This window comes from Maylandia zebra, linkage group LG2, assembly GCF_041146795.1.
Source record: "Maylandia zebra isolate NMK-2024a linkage group LG2, Mzebra_GT3a, whole genome shotgun sequence".
NCBI classification, from domain to species: domain Eukaryota; kingdom Metazoa; phylum Chordata; class Actinopteri; order Cichliformes; family Cichlidae; genus Maylandia; species Maylandia zebra.
The window spans coordinates 38,018,216-38,036,635 of NC_135168.1; the positions used below are offsets into that span (position 1 = coordinate 38,018,216).

Genomic DNA, 18,420 nt, shown 5'->3' on the forward strand with positions numbered 1-18,420 from the left:
CAATCACGTGTGGGTTTACAAACTCAAGGTGAAAAACATCAAACAAACCGGATGTTTACATCTGGATACTGTTAGGATGCCTGGGTCGTTGACCCAGGGTGTTTGAGTTTATGTTATTATTTATACTTTCTAGTTTTTGGTTTCTTTGAGTTCCGTCTTATGGCTTATGTCTCCCCTATCACCTGCATCCCCTTGTCTAGTTCGCGTCTATGTGTATCCTAAGTTCCTATATCCCCGTGTTCAGTCAGTGTTTGTGTCTGCCCTGTTCCCACGTCTCTGTTCCCTTTGTAGTGCCTGCATATGAGTCTGTGTCTTTGTTCAGTCTGTGTTATGTGTTTCCTGTTTTACTTTGAAAGTCCATGTCTGATGTTAATGTGTCTGGTTTTGCTTCCTCTTGTCTCGTTAGGCCTGATTTGCCCCAGCTGTGTTTCCCTCCTGTTACCCATTCCCTGATTGCTCCCTCTGTGTATTTAAGCCCAGTGTTTCTCTGTGTCTGTGTCGTGATCTACCGGTTTCCTAGCTGTGTGTTCTGTCATTTCTCTAGTTTAAGTTTGTTTTGAGTTTTTTCAGTTATATTTTGAGTATTAAATTAAAGCCTTTTTTGAGTTCACGTCTGTCTCCGGAGTCTGCACCTTGGGTCCTATTCCTGCCTGCACACAGCCTTAACCTAACAGATACTGTCATATGGTGTCAGTCTGCTCTTAAAAATACTGGCATGGTTTTGTTGTTATTTTAACCTGTTAATCCTAATCAAGTTGTAAATCACAGTTTGTTCCTCTGACTTTGGCTGCTATTTCTCAGTACCTTACAGAACTTTGGGCTTTTGGCAACCCCAGTGTTTTAGGCCTATTGCATGTCTGGATACTGAGTTTGCAGAGTGGAATAGCAAGAGAGGGAGGAGCAGACAAGAAGAGATGGTCATGTTTATCACTCTGGGGACTACATTGTGCAGGGCATTTCCAAAATTATTTTGAAATGGAAAGGCACAAGAACAATTTGTAGAAAACTGACATAGAAAACCTTGGGCACAGACTCTTGTGCAGCCTGGGGTCTTAACTAAGAGAGGTTTATTTACAAAGAATCTTTCGCAGTCAGTGTCACAAAGTGCCTGATGTCAAAAGTCCAATCTTTTGATGAGAAATTATTAGTAGAGTATTAGTAAACTTTTCCAGAAGTTCAACTTTTTGCCACAGAATGTTTTCCCAAAAGTCTCGGGGATCATTTAGATGTCAGTTATTTTGTTTTTCAGCAGTTTCTTTAGATTGTTGCACAATGTGTTGCTTTTTCTGTTATCCTCCTTACTCTGTCACACAGGTTCTATTTAATTGTTCATTGATTCAACAAGTCTGGCAGTAATTAGGGAAAAGACAAGATCTGCAGCTTTTCATTTAGGTCTGAAAAACTGAACACAACACTGACAATTAAACGTTGACACTGAAATTGCCCAAACTGACAAAGACTAACAGTAAAGTTTTATGGTTGCAAGGCTTTATGTCACTGATGTTTTGTTTTGTTTGTTTTGTAAGCCATAATTCAGCAAGTTTGTAACTCAAAGTTTCAACTAAATAACTTAAGATTTCAACTTATTCACAAGTCAGAGTGAGTAACTCGACATTTTGAAAAACCTAACCTGAAGTTTTGGGGTAAAAACCCAAAAAGACATAACAATTTGACATTTTGACTCAGTGCTGCCTGAATATTATTTTATTGTTTACTTTATTTACTTATTTTTTTCAGTGAAGGAATCAAGGTTCCATAGTTTAAGTCTTAATTTTTTACATTCAGTCTCGTGTTTATTTTTGTTGCCTATAACAACCTTAATATCTGTAGGTAGATGAGAAGCAAAATGCAACATAGAAAAAGCATGAATACATCTTAAAATTTATTATTATTATTATTATTTCGACTGCAGTGAAAAAAATGGGATAAATAATATGGGACAAATAAATTCTCTTCTGTTATTGCTCTTTGTTTATACCCTGAGTTTCGTCTTCAAGGCTCGTAAACTAAACTGTCGACTGATAATTCGAGTCCACTAAAGCGAACCCGTTAACTTACTAGTAACTTCTTTGCATGACATCTAATCTAACAACACTTAACCGCGATTTATATAAAAAATGGTTACTTTTAGAGAACGCCACAGCCTTGTAGGCAAAGTACAGGGAAAAACTACACCCTTTTACGTTGCCGTAACTCTCCTAGCTCCGCCTCTATCCCTGGACAAACAGGAATGCAGCCGCTCGTCACGTCAGCATGAGGAGACGCAACAAAATCAGCTACACATAGCAGAGTTCTGTGATAACAGAGGAAGAAAACTCTCAATCCAGCACTGTCAATTATTTCTAGCAGTCCTCACGATGCAGCGACGTGTCCGCTTTGTTGACTGTAACGTAGGATGAAGAGTAGATACCAGCTAGTTAGCTTGCTCTGACAGTCGGAGTACTAGCCTGTGGCTAACAGTTTGCTTCACGCTGTGAACTGAGACGGTAAGTTTTTCTCAGATATTTCTGTGGTGTCACGTTGGCCGCATTGCAACTAGTAAGAGACGGAATTGCTTCCTATATAATCCTAAAAAGACATTAGGTAATATTTTTGGTATTTTTAGCTCCGTGGAGGTGATACTTTCTGTTACAAATACTGCTCACAAAAGGGATCAGTAGCTTTTTCGTACGGCTGACAAAGTCACCAAACTAGCTTTACAAATACTTTACGTTCCATTGTAGCCGATGCGTTTTTTATATAACTGACCTTTTTCTAAAAACTATTAAAACATTCACTAAATTACCTCTTCTGTGTTAACCTAATGTTTATCTAGATTAGTTCATCGGTGTCTCGCTTTTTCTAAACGTGGCCCGGGTCTTTCTCTCTAGTGTCATACGAGTCCCTTTATGTCATTCAACGGATCCGACCTGAGGATCCGACCTCATCCGTTTCATGTGATTTTAAACGGCTATAGCTACAGCCAAGAGTGCTGTTTATGCGGCAGATCCGTAAGTGATCGTCTGTAGGTGTGACAGTATTCACTCAAAGCCCAGGAGGGGATAACAGAGATTATACTTAAGTTAAACATTATTTATCCACCAAAACTTGAACTTTAGATATGTTTCCAGCCCATCAACGAAACGAACGTTATTGTAAGCCAAATGAAACTGGGATCATGTTTCAAGCTTCAGCTTCGAACGGCAATGTTTGGACAACCTGATTAGTCCATGCCAGGAAGGAAGTACAGGAACAATTCTCGTCTTGTACAAACAAAGCTTTGTTTTGTTTCCACTTTTTGTCTAGTAAATGTACCAGAATTGGAAGAACCAATTGCATGTCACAAAATTCGTTTAGTTTTTGTAAAGCTGCAGACCAGCTGTGCACATGGAATAACATCACCCTACTGTCTTTTTCTGACAGTTTCAAACCTTGCTATAGAAATAAAAATGGAGATTCACCCTGATGACACATTTTTAAAAACAGGCAAACTTTAAGCTGAGCAATTTTTATATCTGATGTTAAGCCTTTTTTATTTTAGTAAAGCAAAGATAACCCTGACGGATGTCTCGATTTAAAATTAAACACTTTATTGGTAATATAAGGCATCGTGTATGTTTAGTTTTGCATGCGTGTTTGTGTTTGCCCCATACATTAACATAACTGTCATTTCGAGAAGAACTACCCCGTCTTTCTCTACTCAGCTTTCGTGATCTTTTTCCTCAAAGCAAAGACTTGGTGGGAAAACCATTGTCTTTCTTGTGTTCTTTTAGGAAACAGTCATGACACATAAACGCAGCCTGTGTTCAGTTTCTCTTGGAGTGGAGGGTATGACCTGCGGCTCTTGTGTCCAGTCCATAGAGCAGCGCATTGGGTCTCTTCCTGGAGTGATGCATATAAAGGTAAACGTGGGCTCTTTAGAGCTGTTTGTGGTGGTTAGTGGGTTTGAATTTTGTTTTAATTAATTTTTAGTTTAAATGTCATGCAGCAGTCTTTGTTGAGGAACTGATAATAACATTTTGCTGACTCAATACTTCCCTCGTGATACTTACTGTTTAACTACAGGATCTGAAATAACTAGATGTTGTAACAGTGGTCAAGTATTTTAAAACCATGTATTAGATCTCATAAAGAAAAAAAGTATATTAACTAAAGGCCTGATTGATACCCTAATCTTACCCCCTCGGGACTCGCTCATCTGATTAAGAACCAAGTAGCATCAATGTAGCCATGAGAGAGGGTTTAATTGCAATAGTTGAGGCCTGCTGTTTTGTTTATTGTGTGTTTACCCCCGAGGCTGAGGGTAAATGAGACGATAATGTAATAGTGTGTTCCAGATAGCGCTCTGCCCTTTGCGGGACTGTGACATCAGCTCAATAAATTCTGTGTGTATCCACAGAAAATGTCATTTGTGTCTTAAGACAGTTTAGGTCCTGGATTATTTTACATTAATCTATACAGACATGATCTGCGAAGAGTAAATAGATTTATTTTATGTTCTTAGTAGAACAGTCATTGTCGGATTAGTGTTTCCCCTTTATTCTGAGAGTAAAGGTTAACCCTGCAGGCAGCCACACTTACTCACTCACTTGCTGGTTAACTTACGGCCAAGTCAGGCGATGCCTTCAATGTGTCACATGTTTCTTTCTTGCTAAAGTGAGAGCTGAGGGGATCATGCTGACAGCACATGCTGTGAGCTTGCCAAAGTCATGCATTTCTTTTCTTTTTTTTGTTTGTTTGTTTTAATAAAGATTTAGTTCTCAGACAAGACAGTAAAAGCGTTAGGTGATAATAAAATCTAAGGAATCTGTATAGCTACACAAGACCAAAAATATCCCTTTCATAGTATCGGAATTAACTCTGAACCGACATTAAGTGCTTAAGAGTATCACTGGAGGTAAATCTGATTGTTGCTTGAATAAAATAGAAGCCACATCTTAAATGTAGCTATATTGCATATTAAGGTTAAGCTTAGCATTTATTCCAATTTTGTTGACTCCATTTTACATTTTCTCTTTCAACTCCACTTTTGTAGGTGTCTTTAGAGGGCAAGAATGCAACTGTCATATTTGACCCCAGCCATCAGAGCCCAGAGTCTCTGTCAGAGGCCATTGAGGACATGGGCTTTGAATCAAGTTTGCCAGCTTCCAGCAAAGCCACACCAGTCCCTACTGATATCCAGTTGGTCTCCACCTCGGGCATGACACCCACAGCCCAACAGGAAGCATTGAAGAAACTATCACAAATTCAGGGAGTGCTGGATGTCAGAGAGAACCTGCCACAGACGGGCCTCACCGTCACCTTTGTTCCCTCCCTGACGTCCACGCAGCAGCTTAGTGAGGCGGTGGCCAGCGTAACACCGCCGGACATCTCCACACCGAGCAGCCCTTTGCAAAAAGACCCCACCTCCTCTCCATCTCAGACCACGCGAGGTGGAGCGGCCATCCTTAAGCTGCGCATTGAAGGAATGACCTGTCACTCCTGTATTACCACTATTGAAGGAAAGATTGGCAAACTCAAAGGGATTCAAAAGATCAAAGGTGATGTACTCGACCCATTTGCAAATTTGCAGTCATATATAACTTTACAGCCTGAGCTGGAAGAGATGTTGTAGCGCAACTGCTGAATTGCACGTCCTACATCTCAGGTGTCATGTCATTGTGGATCAGCGAGGCTGTCTTTAGGTTCAGCAAGTAGAGATTGTTTAGTACGATATGATTATGACTCATGAAATCCCGTCTGGTTGGAAAGAATGACTTGTAGACGGGATTATGGTGGTTGAGTGCAGCATGATCCCTGCGTTCAATGTGGTTGTTTGCACAGCCTGTCAGTGTACTGTTTGCTCTGTCAAATTTGTTTCAAACTGACGCAAAAAGGGAAGTTTTATAGTAATGATGACATTTATTTTCCTTTATAAAAAGAACAGAAAAAGTTATGCGTATTTGAAATTTTTCGAAGTCAGTTTTTAACTGTTGTAGTTTGTTGCCCTGAAGCTCAGTATTGAAGAGGATTCTTTTGTTTTTTTGCATGGTGTTCATACTTATTAACCCTGGGTTTTTGGCATAAGACAACTCCGGACATGTAAAATCATTCAAATATTTTGTGAGCTAAAAATATCTTTTGGGCTCACCTATTCTTTTTGCAGTCGTTCATACAGGATGTGTAGTTTAACTTTCTGATGTTTTGGATCCAAATAAACAAATCTGACCAATCAGATCAGTATATTTGGCAACAAGTGCCATCATGGCTAAACACTGCTCCGGCTCATAATCGTCTCTCTGAAATGAAATTATCTCTCCCTCTTCAAGCGTGGTCCCATTTCTGATAAAAGAGCTCAAAGTGCCCCACTGACATCCTGAAATATGTACAAAAGCGAGCGTGATACAGTTTTAACTTCTAGATCAAAGCGTAAAATTGTCCTTGCTGCTGCTTTCTTGTGAGAATTTGATGAACCCAGAATCTGTTTCCTTCTTTTCTTGTTTCAGAAACATCAGGATGAACTTTTTTTTTTTTTTTTTTTTTTTTTTTTTTTTTTTGAGGACGAATGCTCCACAAAAAATATAATGTGTTTGGTTTGTATGTAGGCCAAGTTCAGATCTGGAATTTTGTGTTGTTTTTATGCAACATGTTCAGTGTGTAACGGCCTTCAGAGTGAAGTAAAGGCTTTGTCTCCTGAAGCTTTAAGCTGGACCATCAAAATGATCTCACATCGATTGTATCTCGTGTGTCTGATTCTCTGCCAACATCTTTGTCCTTGTTTCACACACAGTGGCTTCCGCTTCTTGTCAAAGAATTTCATTTGTTTTTATTTGCTTTGTGCTTCTGTTTTAACTTTCCTGTTTCCATCTCTTCCACAGTTGTTTTAGAGTCTCAGGAAGCTACACTCGTCTACCTGCCTTACCTCCTCACTGTCCAAACCATCATTGATCAAATTACTGTGGTTGGATTCAAGGCCTTTGTGAAGTCTAAGCCCCGCCCCCTGCAGCTGTCCCCCAGTGAAATGGAGCGCTTTGTTGATTCTCAAAAACAAACAATTTCGTCGCCATCTGAGACTTCGGAGGAGACTGAAATCTTCATAGACACCACGCTCGTCGCGCTTAGGGTCAAAGGCATGCACTGCCGTTCCTGTGTGGTCAACATTCAGGACAATATCTCAGTGCTGCCTGGTGTGTCTTCTGTGGAGGTGTCTTTGGAGAATGAGAAGGCCTCCATCTGCTATGACCCCCAAAAGGTCACAGTGACTCAGCTGCAGCAGGCAATTGAAGCACTGCCTCCAGGAAACTTTAAGACTCAACCGTGGGACTCCTCCGGTCCCCTCAGTCCTGTGTCCACATCACCTGCTCGCACTTTACCACCGTCATCATCATGGCCTACAGGAGCAAACCAGGCTAAACCTGCTGTCTTGCAGCCTTGTTTTAATCAGCCACTGGGATCTGTGGTGAATATCCACATTGAGGGCATGACATGCAACTCCTGTGTTCAGTCCATTGAAGGCATGATCTCCCAAAAGAAAGGGGTCATGTCAGCCGAGGTCTCTCTGACTGATCACCAGGGGATCTTTGAGTACGACCCTCTGCTGACCGCACCAGAGGAGTTGAGGGAGGCCATAGAGGACATGGGCTTTGATGCCTTTCTGCCTGGTAAGAGGACCGATTATGTTGGCATTTAATTACCCACATGGTTTCAGGCCCAGAGCAGTTTTATTTTTAGAGGCTAGTGAGCAAAATTAGCATCATTAATGAAGAAATCTTCTTGTAAACAGAGACCAACTCTCTGCTGCCTGCGCCACATCCTCTTTCATCGAAGTCTTCAAGTATAGCACCTGTCAAAGGTAAAGAGGTGGACAGTGACCACCACAAAGAAACCCCACAGGGACTTAGTGGAGAAACCAACTCTAAATGCTACATCCAGATCGGCGGGATGACCTGTGCTTCCTGTGTGTCAAACATTGAGCGAAATCTCAAGAATGAACCTGGTGTGTTAAAGTTTTTTGGGTTTTTTTTTTTTTTGATAGGATAATTTTTTGTTTTTCCTTAGGAAATAAAGAGAAAATCTGTAATGTTGTGCAGGTATCTACTCTGTTCTGGTGGCACTAATGGCGAGTAAAGCAGAGGTCCGTTATAACCCTGAAGTCACCGATCCTATGAAGGTAGCCGAGTGCGTGAAGGAGCTGGGCTTCACCGCCTCTGTTATGGAGAACTATGAAGGTTCAGGTGGAAACGTTGAATTAGTGGTGAGTCACTGTGAGGCTGCATTGACTTTATGTTCTTTAATGCATGCATGCAAAACCATAAACAAACATTTCTCAATAAGGATTCACTAGATGAGGTGCATTCCTCCCTTCATATTCTCATTATTTTCTACCTCTTCATCTGCTTGTCTGTTCCTCTTCACCTTCTTTCAGGTCAGGGGAATGACGTGCGCTTCTTGTGTTCACAAAATTGAATCCAACCTCACGAAAGAAAAGGGGATTATCTATGCCTCTGTTGCCTTGGCAACCAACAAAGCACACATTAAATTCGACTCTGAAGTTATTGGACCACGAGACATCATCAAGCTGATTGAGGTATTACGCCTTCCTCTGTTTATTTATGCATGTGTTCAGTTATACTTTTACTAATTCATTGGTCTGGATAAAAGTCTTTAAAGGCCTCATCAGGAGTTTGTTTTCTGTAGAATCTAGGGTTTGAAGCGTCTTTGGTAAAGAGGGACCGCACTGCCAGCCACCTGGACCACAGCAAAGAGATACGACAGTAAGCAGCATTTGGTGTTTGTCAATTTAAAAACCTGTTGTTTGTGTAGTTATGTATGTTACCATACTGTGTTGGGACATGAGTCTGGTGTTCAAACTCTTTTTCTTTTTCCTTTTTGTTCATTTGAATGTTGGCTTGATCGTTTATCTGACTTTCCTAAGAAAAATCTTTTTGTAGAGTGAAGTGCTTAGGCCATTATAGGCAGTAAAATGTAAACTTATCAGAGAGTGATACTAGGGATTGAAAGTAATCAGTTAGTGAGGTATGTTGAGCGTGAAGCTAGTTGTCAGTGTCACAAATGTAGCTCTCTTTGTACCCAATAAGGTAATCGAGCTAAGTTAAGCTGCACATGTAATATGCTTCAGAGGAGGTTATTTTCATATTCAGCTCTAAAAAGCACTCTCAGCTGAGGGAAAACATTTCATATGCAAGGCCACGAAGGCCAAGTCCACTTGGAGGGTGCATGCGTAATTAAGCATTGTAGTGTCGTGTCTTGCTGCAGGTCATGGGACAGAGCCCTGTTTTTAGTCCCTCTCTTATTTACGTCCTTCAGATCCAAGCGACCTCTCGCATGCCCATGGGAGCAGAAGCTGTAACACTGACCTTACACTCAGCTGCACATGCATTCATTTGAAAATTGGGGGGCAAAATTGAGGATACGGTACAATGTGTCGTACGTGGAGCATATAACTGTCATTTTTCTTTATTCAAATTTTTTATGTTTTTGAAGCCATTTACTTGATTTGCACTATTTTAAATAATATCATGTGCCATTTTATAAAAAGCTGTTTAAAAAATAATACTACTAATAAGACCTGCAAACCTGTGGTTTCTACAAGCATCCAAAAATGCTGTCAGAGATCAAATATTTTAGGAGAGGTGGGAATCACCAGACACCTCATGATACGATGTTATCATACTACTTCATTTACTATTTCATATTATTGCACTTTTTAACATTTTGAAATATGCTGAGTATTGCAGTAACAATTATTGCGATTTGTCACCTGTTCTTTTATCAGCAGAGGTAAACTTTATTATCTGTTTTATCTAAAATAATGTTATCTCACTTCATTTATTTATTTAGGTTTTCCTCCAAATAGACTGTTAACCGTACAACACTGGCTTGAAAGCCAGGCATAAGTGGCGTCATAAGACCGGGTCAGTCTGGTATCAGTCTTATATCAGACCCCATTCAACTGCAGGCTGATATCATTCTGCATTTGTATGGGGTCAAGCTGGCAATAACATGCTATCTGTGAAGTGTGATAAGTGGTTCCACTAAAGATAGAAATATTTACACATTCAGCAGAAATTTAACTGACATTGATACTCAGTGGCCTTCCTGTACTATAGGAACATAATCAGACTGATGGCAGCATGTTGGCATCTGTCTGCATTTATAAATTAGACTGCAGTTATTGTCAAACCTTCAACAATCTCTCTGAGTGATTCCAGTCAGTTCAAGTCAGACTGTGACCAGGCGACCTGTTCACTCAACTTTCGATCTAAAGTCATTGTGAGTGTGTAAGACCTTCAAGCTCTGAGCAACCCTTTCTATTCTATTTTATTTTATTTAACTTGTGTGGCTGAGCCATTAGCTTGGTGTGAATTAGGAGGTTGCTTTGTCAAGCTAAATGTTACCAGTGTTTAACGGTTTTTGAGTTGAGATGATTTAATGTAAGTTGGCTCGACTAACATTATCTCAGGGTTTTGGTGCATGAGATTAGCCCTGTTGTTTGTAGTATTCCCAGAGCATTTATATTTATTTAATAAATATCATTATAATATCGCCCCACAAAATATTGCTCCAAATGTGTATGAATGTAGTTTTGTTTAGTCATACTGGCTGTGAGAGAGTTGTGTCTTGGTTCTTTTTGTTATGATTATTAAAGTCAGCATATGTTTGCTTTGTCGTTTTAAAAAAAACCTGTTACTAAGTGAATATTATCTTCCCTTGCTAAGGTGGAGGAAGTCTTTCCTTGTGAGCTTGGTTTTCTGTGTGCCTGTGATGGGTATGATGATCTACATGATTATTATGGACCACCAGATGACAGTTTCACATCATCACAACAATACGGCAGAGGACCGCAACCGCTACCACTCCACCATGTTTCTGGAGAGACAGCTGCTCCCAGGCCTCTCCATCATGAACCTCCTCTCCTTCCTGTTTTGTGTGCCTGTACAGGTAAATCACAGGGATTAACTTCACTCCCAGGAAACATGATAGGGAACCTTTAGTAGTAGTAGTCGTAGTAATAGTAGTATTAATTTTTGCCCTCAGGAGAGAAAAGTCGTGGAGTCATATTAATGATTTCTGTTTTGTTTGTTTTTTTCTCTCTCCTTAGTTTATTGGAGGTCGCTACTTCTACGTTCAAGCCTGGAAAGCCGTGAAACACAAGTCTGCGAACATGGATGTGCTAATTGTTCTGGCCACTTCCATAGCCTTCACCTACTCATGCGTTGTCCTAATTGTGGCCATAGCGGAGAAGGCAAAAGTCAATCCCATCACGTTCTTCGACACACCGCCTATGCTCTTTGTCTTCATCTCTCTGGGACGCTGGCTGGAACAGATAGCCAAGGTTTAGCTCATATTTATTAATATCTGTGACATTTCAAGTAACTTTACTTTTTTGAAAAGTCTGCAAATCGACACACATGTATAAAAAGTCAAATTGTTTTATGTGCCGTCTTCCAGAGCAAGACTTCTGAGGCTTTGTCCAAACTGATGTCTTTACAAGCCACTGAGGCCACAGTCGTCACTCTCGGCAGTGATAATTCAGTTCTCAGGTACTCCTGGTTCTCTACCCTCACCTTTCACATGTTGACTTGGTTTGAAATGACAACATAATGAAATGTTTGCAGTTAGAGTACCTGTTGAAATAGACAACAGCATAACAAAGGGTGTATAAAAAAACAGCAGGGGAGTTTCCAGAGTTAGTGTCAGATTTAATTGACAATTTTGACCTTGTGTGTCTTCTAACAGCCTTTCCTAAACAGTCTAGTATCATTATTATTATTAATAATCTTACTATTTTTTTCAGTGTCAAAAATGAATTTGTTTTTAGTATTTGACATTATTTTATGTTTGTGTGTTGCAGTGAGGAGCAGGTGGATGTGGAGCTGGTTCAGAGGGGTGATATAGTCAAAGTCGTTCCTGGGGGAAAGTTTCCAGTCGATGGGAGGGTCATTGAAGGACATTCCATGGCCGATGAGTCCCTCATCACAGGTTGGTCGTCATTAATTGTAGGACCTGTATCTATGCATGGACTGGTGCTGGATATCTATAAAAAGTGTTAATAGGTCACTTATGCTCATCGTGGGCATGAATCTCATGGTCATTTGGGGCTTTTAATCATTTCTTTGAAATCTTATTTTTCTAGGGTGGAATGATTGTACAGGATACATCTTTTATTACATTAAAAAGACAAGAATTTGGTTCATAAGTTTAGATTTATTTTGGATTTTCTCTAATCTAGAATTAATATTTAGTTCTTTCAGCCAGTTGCACCTCACCAGGTGCCTTTGGTAGCCATCAACAACCTTGACATAATTCTTCCTGGGCATTTGACCTCTCTTGGCAGAATTGGTAGAGTTCATTTAAATTAGTTTGTTTCTTGGCACAGACCTGACTTTTAAGCGTAATGCAAAAAATTCTAATAGGGTTGAAGTTGAGACTTTGAGAAAAAACATTTCAGAAGCTTAATGTTAGCCTGCTTCATTCATTCCAGAAGCAGTTTTGTTGTGTGTTTCTGGCTGTTGATTTCAGGGGAAGGTGAAGAATTCCTTTGTTGTTATTTTATTATTGTTACATGGCATCCACTGACAACAAACAGCCCAGAGCACGATGCTACCATCACCATGCTTGACAGTGTTCTTAGATGCGAAAGCCTTATCTTTTCTCCTCCAAACATAACTCTTGTCAAGGTGGTCAAATAGCTCAGTCTTTGTCTTGTCCGACCTTAAAACCTTTCTCCAGAAGGCCAAAAGCATCTGGTTGGAGTGCAACTTGCTATGGGAACCAAACCAAATATTAGTGGGTGTGTTTTGTTTATTTTTTTCTTACCTGTACTGCAGCTTTTTGACCAGCTGTTGCTTTATGACTCCAGGTGAGGCCATGCCAGTGACGAAGAAGCCCGGGAGCTCGGTGATTGCAGGCTCCATTAACCAGAACGGCTCTCTGCTCGTCAGTGCTACACATGTTGGCATGGACACTACGCTGTCTCAGATTGTCAAACTAGTGGAGGAGGCTCAGACTTCAAAGGTGAATTACATGGTTTGGCCTGTGCACTGTATATACCAGCTTTGAGAGTAACGCTGTACAAGTGTTTATGTCTTTACTTTGTGTTTTTAGGCTCCCATCCAGCAGTATGCGGATAAAATTAGTGGCTACTTTGTACCCTTCATTGTTGGCATATCTGTGCTTACCCTGATCGCGTGGATCATCATTGGCTTTTTGAACTTCTCTCTGGTGGAGATGTACTTTCCTGTGAGTTCTTTTCCCTTTTACTTCAGTTTTATGTCATTTTTGTGAATTGGAAAAAAGCTAACATCATTTCCTTCACGCAGGGTTACGACAAATCCATTTCCAGGACTGAGGCTGTGGTTCGCTTCGCCTTCCAGGCCTCCATAACCGTGTTATGCATCGCCTGTCCCTGTTCCCTTGGCTTGGCAACCCCGACAGCTGTCATGGTGGGCACAGGGGTCGGAGCCCAAAATGGCATCCTGATAAAGGGGGGAGAGCCACTTGAGATGGCGCATAAGGTGTGTTAATGATGATTTTCTGACACCTCTGTGTTAGCCAGGCGGTTATATATGAGAAAGCATCTGTTAGTTTTAACACATTGAATAAAATTATAATTATATAAATGCAGGCAGATATCAGATGGGTGAGACTGAATGCATTAAATTTGATTTATCGATGTAGTGCCACATGTATGCACTTATTCGATTACGTGACATGCATAGTGATTTATTTCCATCATCTAAAATGAGGTTTTTAGACCTCACAAGTGCATTTACTGTATTTTTGTTTTAGTGGGTTATTTTCACCTCTCAAGTATGATCCTCCTGAAAACCAGCCTATTCATTTATGTCTTCTGTAATGGACATTTTGTTGTTGGTCTATATCTTTTGACTTATTTGAGCTACCCTACTAAGTCCTGATGTACTAAATAGAGGACATCCTGGGTTTTCCACTGATATGTCATGTGTTTGAGTGGCCTCTTTTAGCTTCAAAGAGGAAGGAAATCACAAAAAACATGTCAAACAAAAAATGTTCAATGGGAAGATTCCCCCCCCCAGTTTTCAGGAGGTTATCAGGGTATTATCATCACCCTGTTATGTCTGTGAATGCGATAACTCGAATGAGGAGTTTTAAATTCATGCCATAGGTGTATCTACTAAAAATCTCAGTTTACAATCTCAGTGACCGCATGATCAAGGTCAGAGTTCTCTGAGAACAAGGTGCTGTAGGATTTTGAAATTGATACAGTAGGTATATCTACTAGAAGCCTGAGGGGTAGCACTGGGGGTGCCAGTATTTTTATATTGTAGTTTTCTGTTTCATGAATTGTAATAATTTTTCCACATTCTTTAATTTGCTTGAGAGCTGTTATTCTGAAAAGAAATTCCCATCTCCTGCTTTAATCGTTAAAAAATATTAAAAAAAAATCTTAAAGACTGTTAAAGATGAGACACATGAATAAATAATTAAATTCTCGATGCTGGAGGTGATAAACGTCTTTTATATTTAGATATCATTTCTGGGGTCACAAAGTAAATAACTTATAATATTATCTTTCATATGCAGGTTCAGTCTGTGGTGTTTGACAAGACCGGCACCATTACATACGGGGCCCCAAAGGTTGTTCAAGTAAAGATCGCGGTGGAGGGGAATAAGATGCCTCGCTCCCGCCTGCTGGCCATTGTAGCCACAGCTGAGAACAACAGTGAACACCCGCTCGGAGCCGCTATTACCAAATACTGCAAACAGGTTTGCCTTTCATCAGATTTGACCCCACGGTGAGATGAATGATAATCTACAGTATGTATATGTGGAAGATGTTGATCCATTGTTATTTGCGTGCAGGAGCTTGGCACAGAGTCTCTTGGCACGTGCGTGGACTTTCAGGCGGTGCCGGGCTGTGGCATCCGATGTCAGGTGAGCAACACAGAGAGTCTGCTGAAGCAGTTGGACAGTGACAGCGAGGACAACAACCAGCGCAACAGTGTCCTAGTCCAGATCAGCGACAGCCGGACATGCACCAGCTCCCATCCACTCATCATGGACCCACAGCCGCAAAGTATGTTTGGAAGTGCATTCCTACTGCACGATTACAGTTGCTGTAAAGTTGTGTTTCACTTGCTTTTATGCCTTCTTGCTGTTGTTTGCAGGCCTGCTTCAGACAGCCACCTATGTAGTCCTGATTGGGAACAGGGAGTGGATGAGGAGGAACTGCCTGCAAGTCACACCTGAAATCGACGAAGCCATGATCGAGCACGAGCGCAGAGGACGCACTGCTGTTCTGGTGGCCGTAGACGGTGAGTAGCAATGTTAAAATTGACTCTTTTCTCTCACTTTCTGACTGCTTGAAACTTAAAAACCTTTTTTTCTGTGCATAGACCTGCTGTGTGCAATGATAGCCATAGCAGACACAGTGAAACCAGAGGCTGAGTTGGCGGTCCACACGCTGACCAACATGGGTCTGGAAGTTGTGCTGATGACTGGAGACAACAGCAAGACAGCTCGGGCTATTGCTGCTCAGGTAAGCAAAGCAGACGAATGAAGAGCTGATTAATACTGATGCTATCATTAGACTTTTGTTACTAGATGGTGAAGTTGTAACAGAGATGATGGCTTCGATTTTTTTGCTTTTCTGCTTTAATGTCATATTAAGCTGGAAACCCAACACGTGTTTGATTTCTGAGCTCATCATTCTGCTTTTTGTCCACCAGGTCGGCATCAGGAAAGTGTTCGCTGAGGTGCTGCCCTCCCACAAGGTGGCCAAAGTGGAACAGCTGCAGCAGGCGGGAAAGAGGGTCGCCATGGTGGGTGACGGCGTCAACGACTCGCCCGCTCTGGCCATGGCTGACGTGGGCATCGCCATAGGAACCGGGACAGATGTGGCCATAGAGGCCGCAGATGTGGTGCTGATCAGGGTGAGAATCTGATCCGACAAAGGTGTCTGTTTTGTAACATGAAAGCGGCACAGATGATATTTAGGATGATGTGAATCGCATGCAGACAACACAACAGGTCACCGGTGACTCTCCAACTTGAGAAACAAAAGTCTAACATAAAAAACCTTGTAGACTGAAATAAAAACAGTTGATCTGTTTTGTTTTTTGTTTGTTTTTTAAAGCTTTGTGCTGAGAGGATTTTACTTAAAGCATTTCAACTTTTTCCCCTTTTTGCCACAAATTGCTATTAACGCCCTGCTCATTTACCCAGTGTTGTTCTCTTGTCTTCAGAATGACCTGCTGGATGTGGTCGGCAGTATTGACCTCTCTAAAAAGACCGTCAAGAGGATCAGGATCAACTTTGTCTTCGCTCTTATCTACAACCTGGTTGGAATTCCTATTGCTGCTGGTAGGTTCTTTGGTGGGCTGAATGCAGAGTGAGGTCATCCACTTTTTTAGTATCATAGTGAAATCACTTTGAGCTCTGTGGAAATACGAACCTCATCTATTTACAGGGGTGTTCCTTCCCATCGGCCTGGTGTTACAGCCGTGGATGGGCTCTGCTGCCATGGCGTTGTCATCAGTCTCTGTGGTTTTGTCCTCGCTTCTACTTAAATGGTAATGAAATATTTGGGGTTTTGTTGAAGTATTTTGTGTGTATTTTGTGTTAATTCATAAAAACTTCTGTCCATTTTATCCCCTTCATCTTTATGTAGTTACACTAAACCCACTGCAGAGAAGCTGGAGGCCAGACTGGGTACCAGCAGGCGGCAGGGCAGCCTGTCTGACGTCAGCGTCCACATCGGCATGGGCGAGATGCGTCGCCCGTCCCCCAAACTTAGTCTGCTAGACCGCATCGTCAACTACAGTCGAGCCTCAATCAACTCGCTGCGCTCTGACAAGCATTCAGTCAACAGCTTCGTGCTCGGTGACCCCGACAAACACTCGCTGCTGGTCGGGGACGCTGCGAGCCACGAGGATGACTTGTGTTGAATCTGAGGAGCTTACAATAGAAAGTGCGTTTATTCCAGGCTGGGCCATGCTAAGTCAAAAGGGTTACATTGAATAATGGCCCTTCCATCTGCTGTAGGTGCCCTCAGGCCAGCACTGTTTACGTGAAGAAAGCTTTCCCTTGTTTTCTTTTAGCCCAACCCACTGATCACACTCTTCAGACTATGATGAGATGGGTTTTGTTGAGGTTACGCTCTTGGGGACACTCTTAGACAAACTCATTGACACTACAATCCACAACTCTCCCGTGTCAGCTTCTTCAGAGCCATGAAGCAGGTGCCACATCCAGGAAGCAGAGCTGTGATCATCGTTGCAACTTTACAATCTTGAACATCTATCCAAAGACATTTAAACAGTGGTTCCCTTCCTAAGAGTGGACAGAGTAGAGTTTTATTTTAGTTAATCTCCCTAAATGGAAAAGTGTTGTATAATTATATTCCAAACTATTTATACTATTATTTATCTATTTTTTTTTCACTACATCAATGTAAAACATGAAGTTCTTGAATCCAAATGTAAATTATGATTTTGACGTTCCCAAAAAATGTGTGATTGCTTAGAAAAGTTATGCATAAAAACTTTATAACAAGCTGCAAAAGGGATTGTTAAGCAAAACTAAGGAGTGAGATGTGAATGTCAGTGTTACCTAAAGTGCCAGTTGAAGTGCCACCCGGCAATTCCAACACATTCCAAAGATAGCAGCATTCAGAGGTTATCTTGGACTTGATCTTCACAAAGTGTGAGCAGAGGTCTGCTGAAGGTCGATTTAAGCTCTAGTTTCAGCACGCGTCAACTCGCTCCAGCTGTAGTCAGTCATCTGTCAATGTATGTGAAGATTGTTTGCTGTTGCAGTGAAGCAGAAGTTGTTACATGGATTATGATGTTCTTGGATGTCTTTGAGTTGTTGCAATTAGGCTTGTGTTTTGAAATGGCTGAACTCTAAATGCCGTCGTGTCCATCCTTGTGTCTGCAGTAAGCAAGGTTGTGTTACTGTCGTTAATGCAAGGCTGTCACTTTCTCAGCTTTTTTTCTTTCCTTTTTAATAGGATTGATGCTGTTGCACTTGATCAAAGAGACTCAGCACGAACAGAGTAAACACAGCTGTGTCCCAGCAGTCCGCCAAACAAGTTACTGAGAAGCAAACGCTAGAATAATAGTAATAGTTCAGTACTATTTAGATCCCACCAGATTTGAGGAGGATGCTGAACAGCCACTGCTGTTGTGAATCATTAGAAAACAGTTGAGCTATTTTGGTTTCCGAATTATTTCTCTCTTGCTTTTCCTCCTGATGAGAAGTACATCAGCACGTCCTGCCACTTCCCCATGATGCACTCTGGTCTGGTCAGTTCTGCCAGAATGCTGTTTTTGTGCAATGCCTTTTTCAAGTGTCCATAAGGCCTCAGATATCTGTGTCCATGTTTGCGCGTTCTTCTGAACATTGTGTGCCTTTTAGAATAAAAATGCTTTCGTAACATCACATTGCTGTTTTTGCTTT

The 18,420-nt window shown here is 41.2% G+C and overlaps 1 protein-coding gene across 1 annotated transcript; it reads left to right on the plus strand.

The window, feature by feature from the left end:
- The first annotated feature begins 2,206 nt into the window (after window positions 1–2,206).
- atp7a (ATPase copper transporting alpha) lies at window positions 2,207–18,402 on the plus strand. The gene is made up of 23 exons (XM_004576384.4): window positions 2,207–2,486; window positions 3,753–3,881; window positions 5,015–5,519; window positions 6,837–7,619; window positions 7,742–7,954; window positions 8,049–8,212; window positions 8,384–8,545; window positions 8,656–8,732; window positions 10,698–10,920; window positions 11,081–11,314; window positions 11,431–11,522; window positions 11,834–11,961; window positions 12,842–12,996; window positions 13,087–13,221; window positions 13,302–13,496; window positions 14,545–14,727; window positions 14,824–15,037; window positions 15,129–15,275; window positions 15,357–15,499; window positions 15,690–15,893; window positions 16,206–16,323; window positions 16,430–16,532; window positions 16,631–18,402. Exons 2-23 carry the CDS (start codon window positions 3,762–3,764, stop codon window positions 16,905–16,907), a joined length of 4,575 nt encoding a protein of 1,524 aa, XP_004576441.3. The 5' UTR covers window positions 2,207–2,486; window positions 3,753–3,761; the 3' UTR covers window positions 16,908–18,402.
- The last annotated feature ends 18 nt before the right edge of the window (window positions 18,403–18,420 follow it).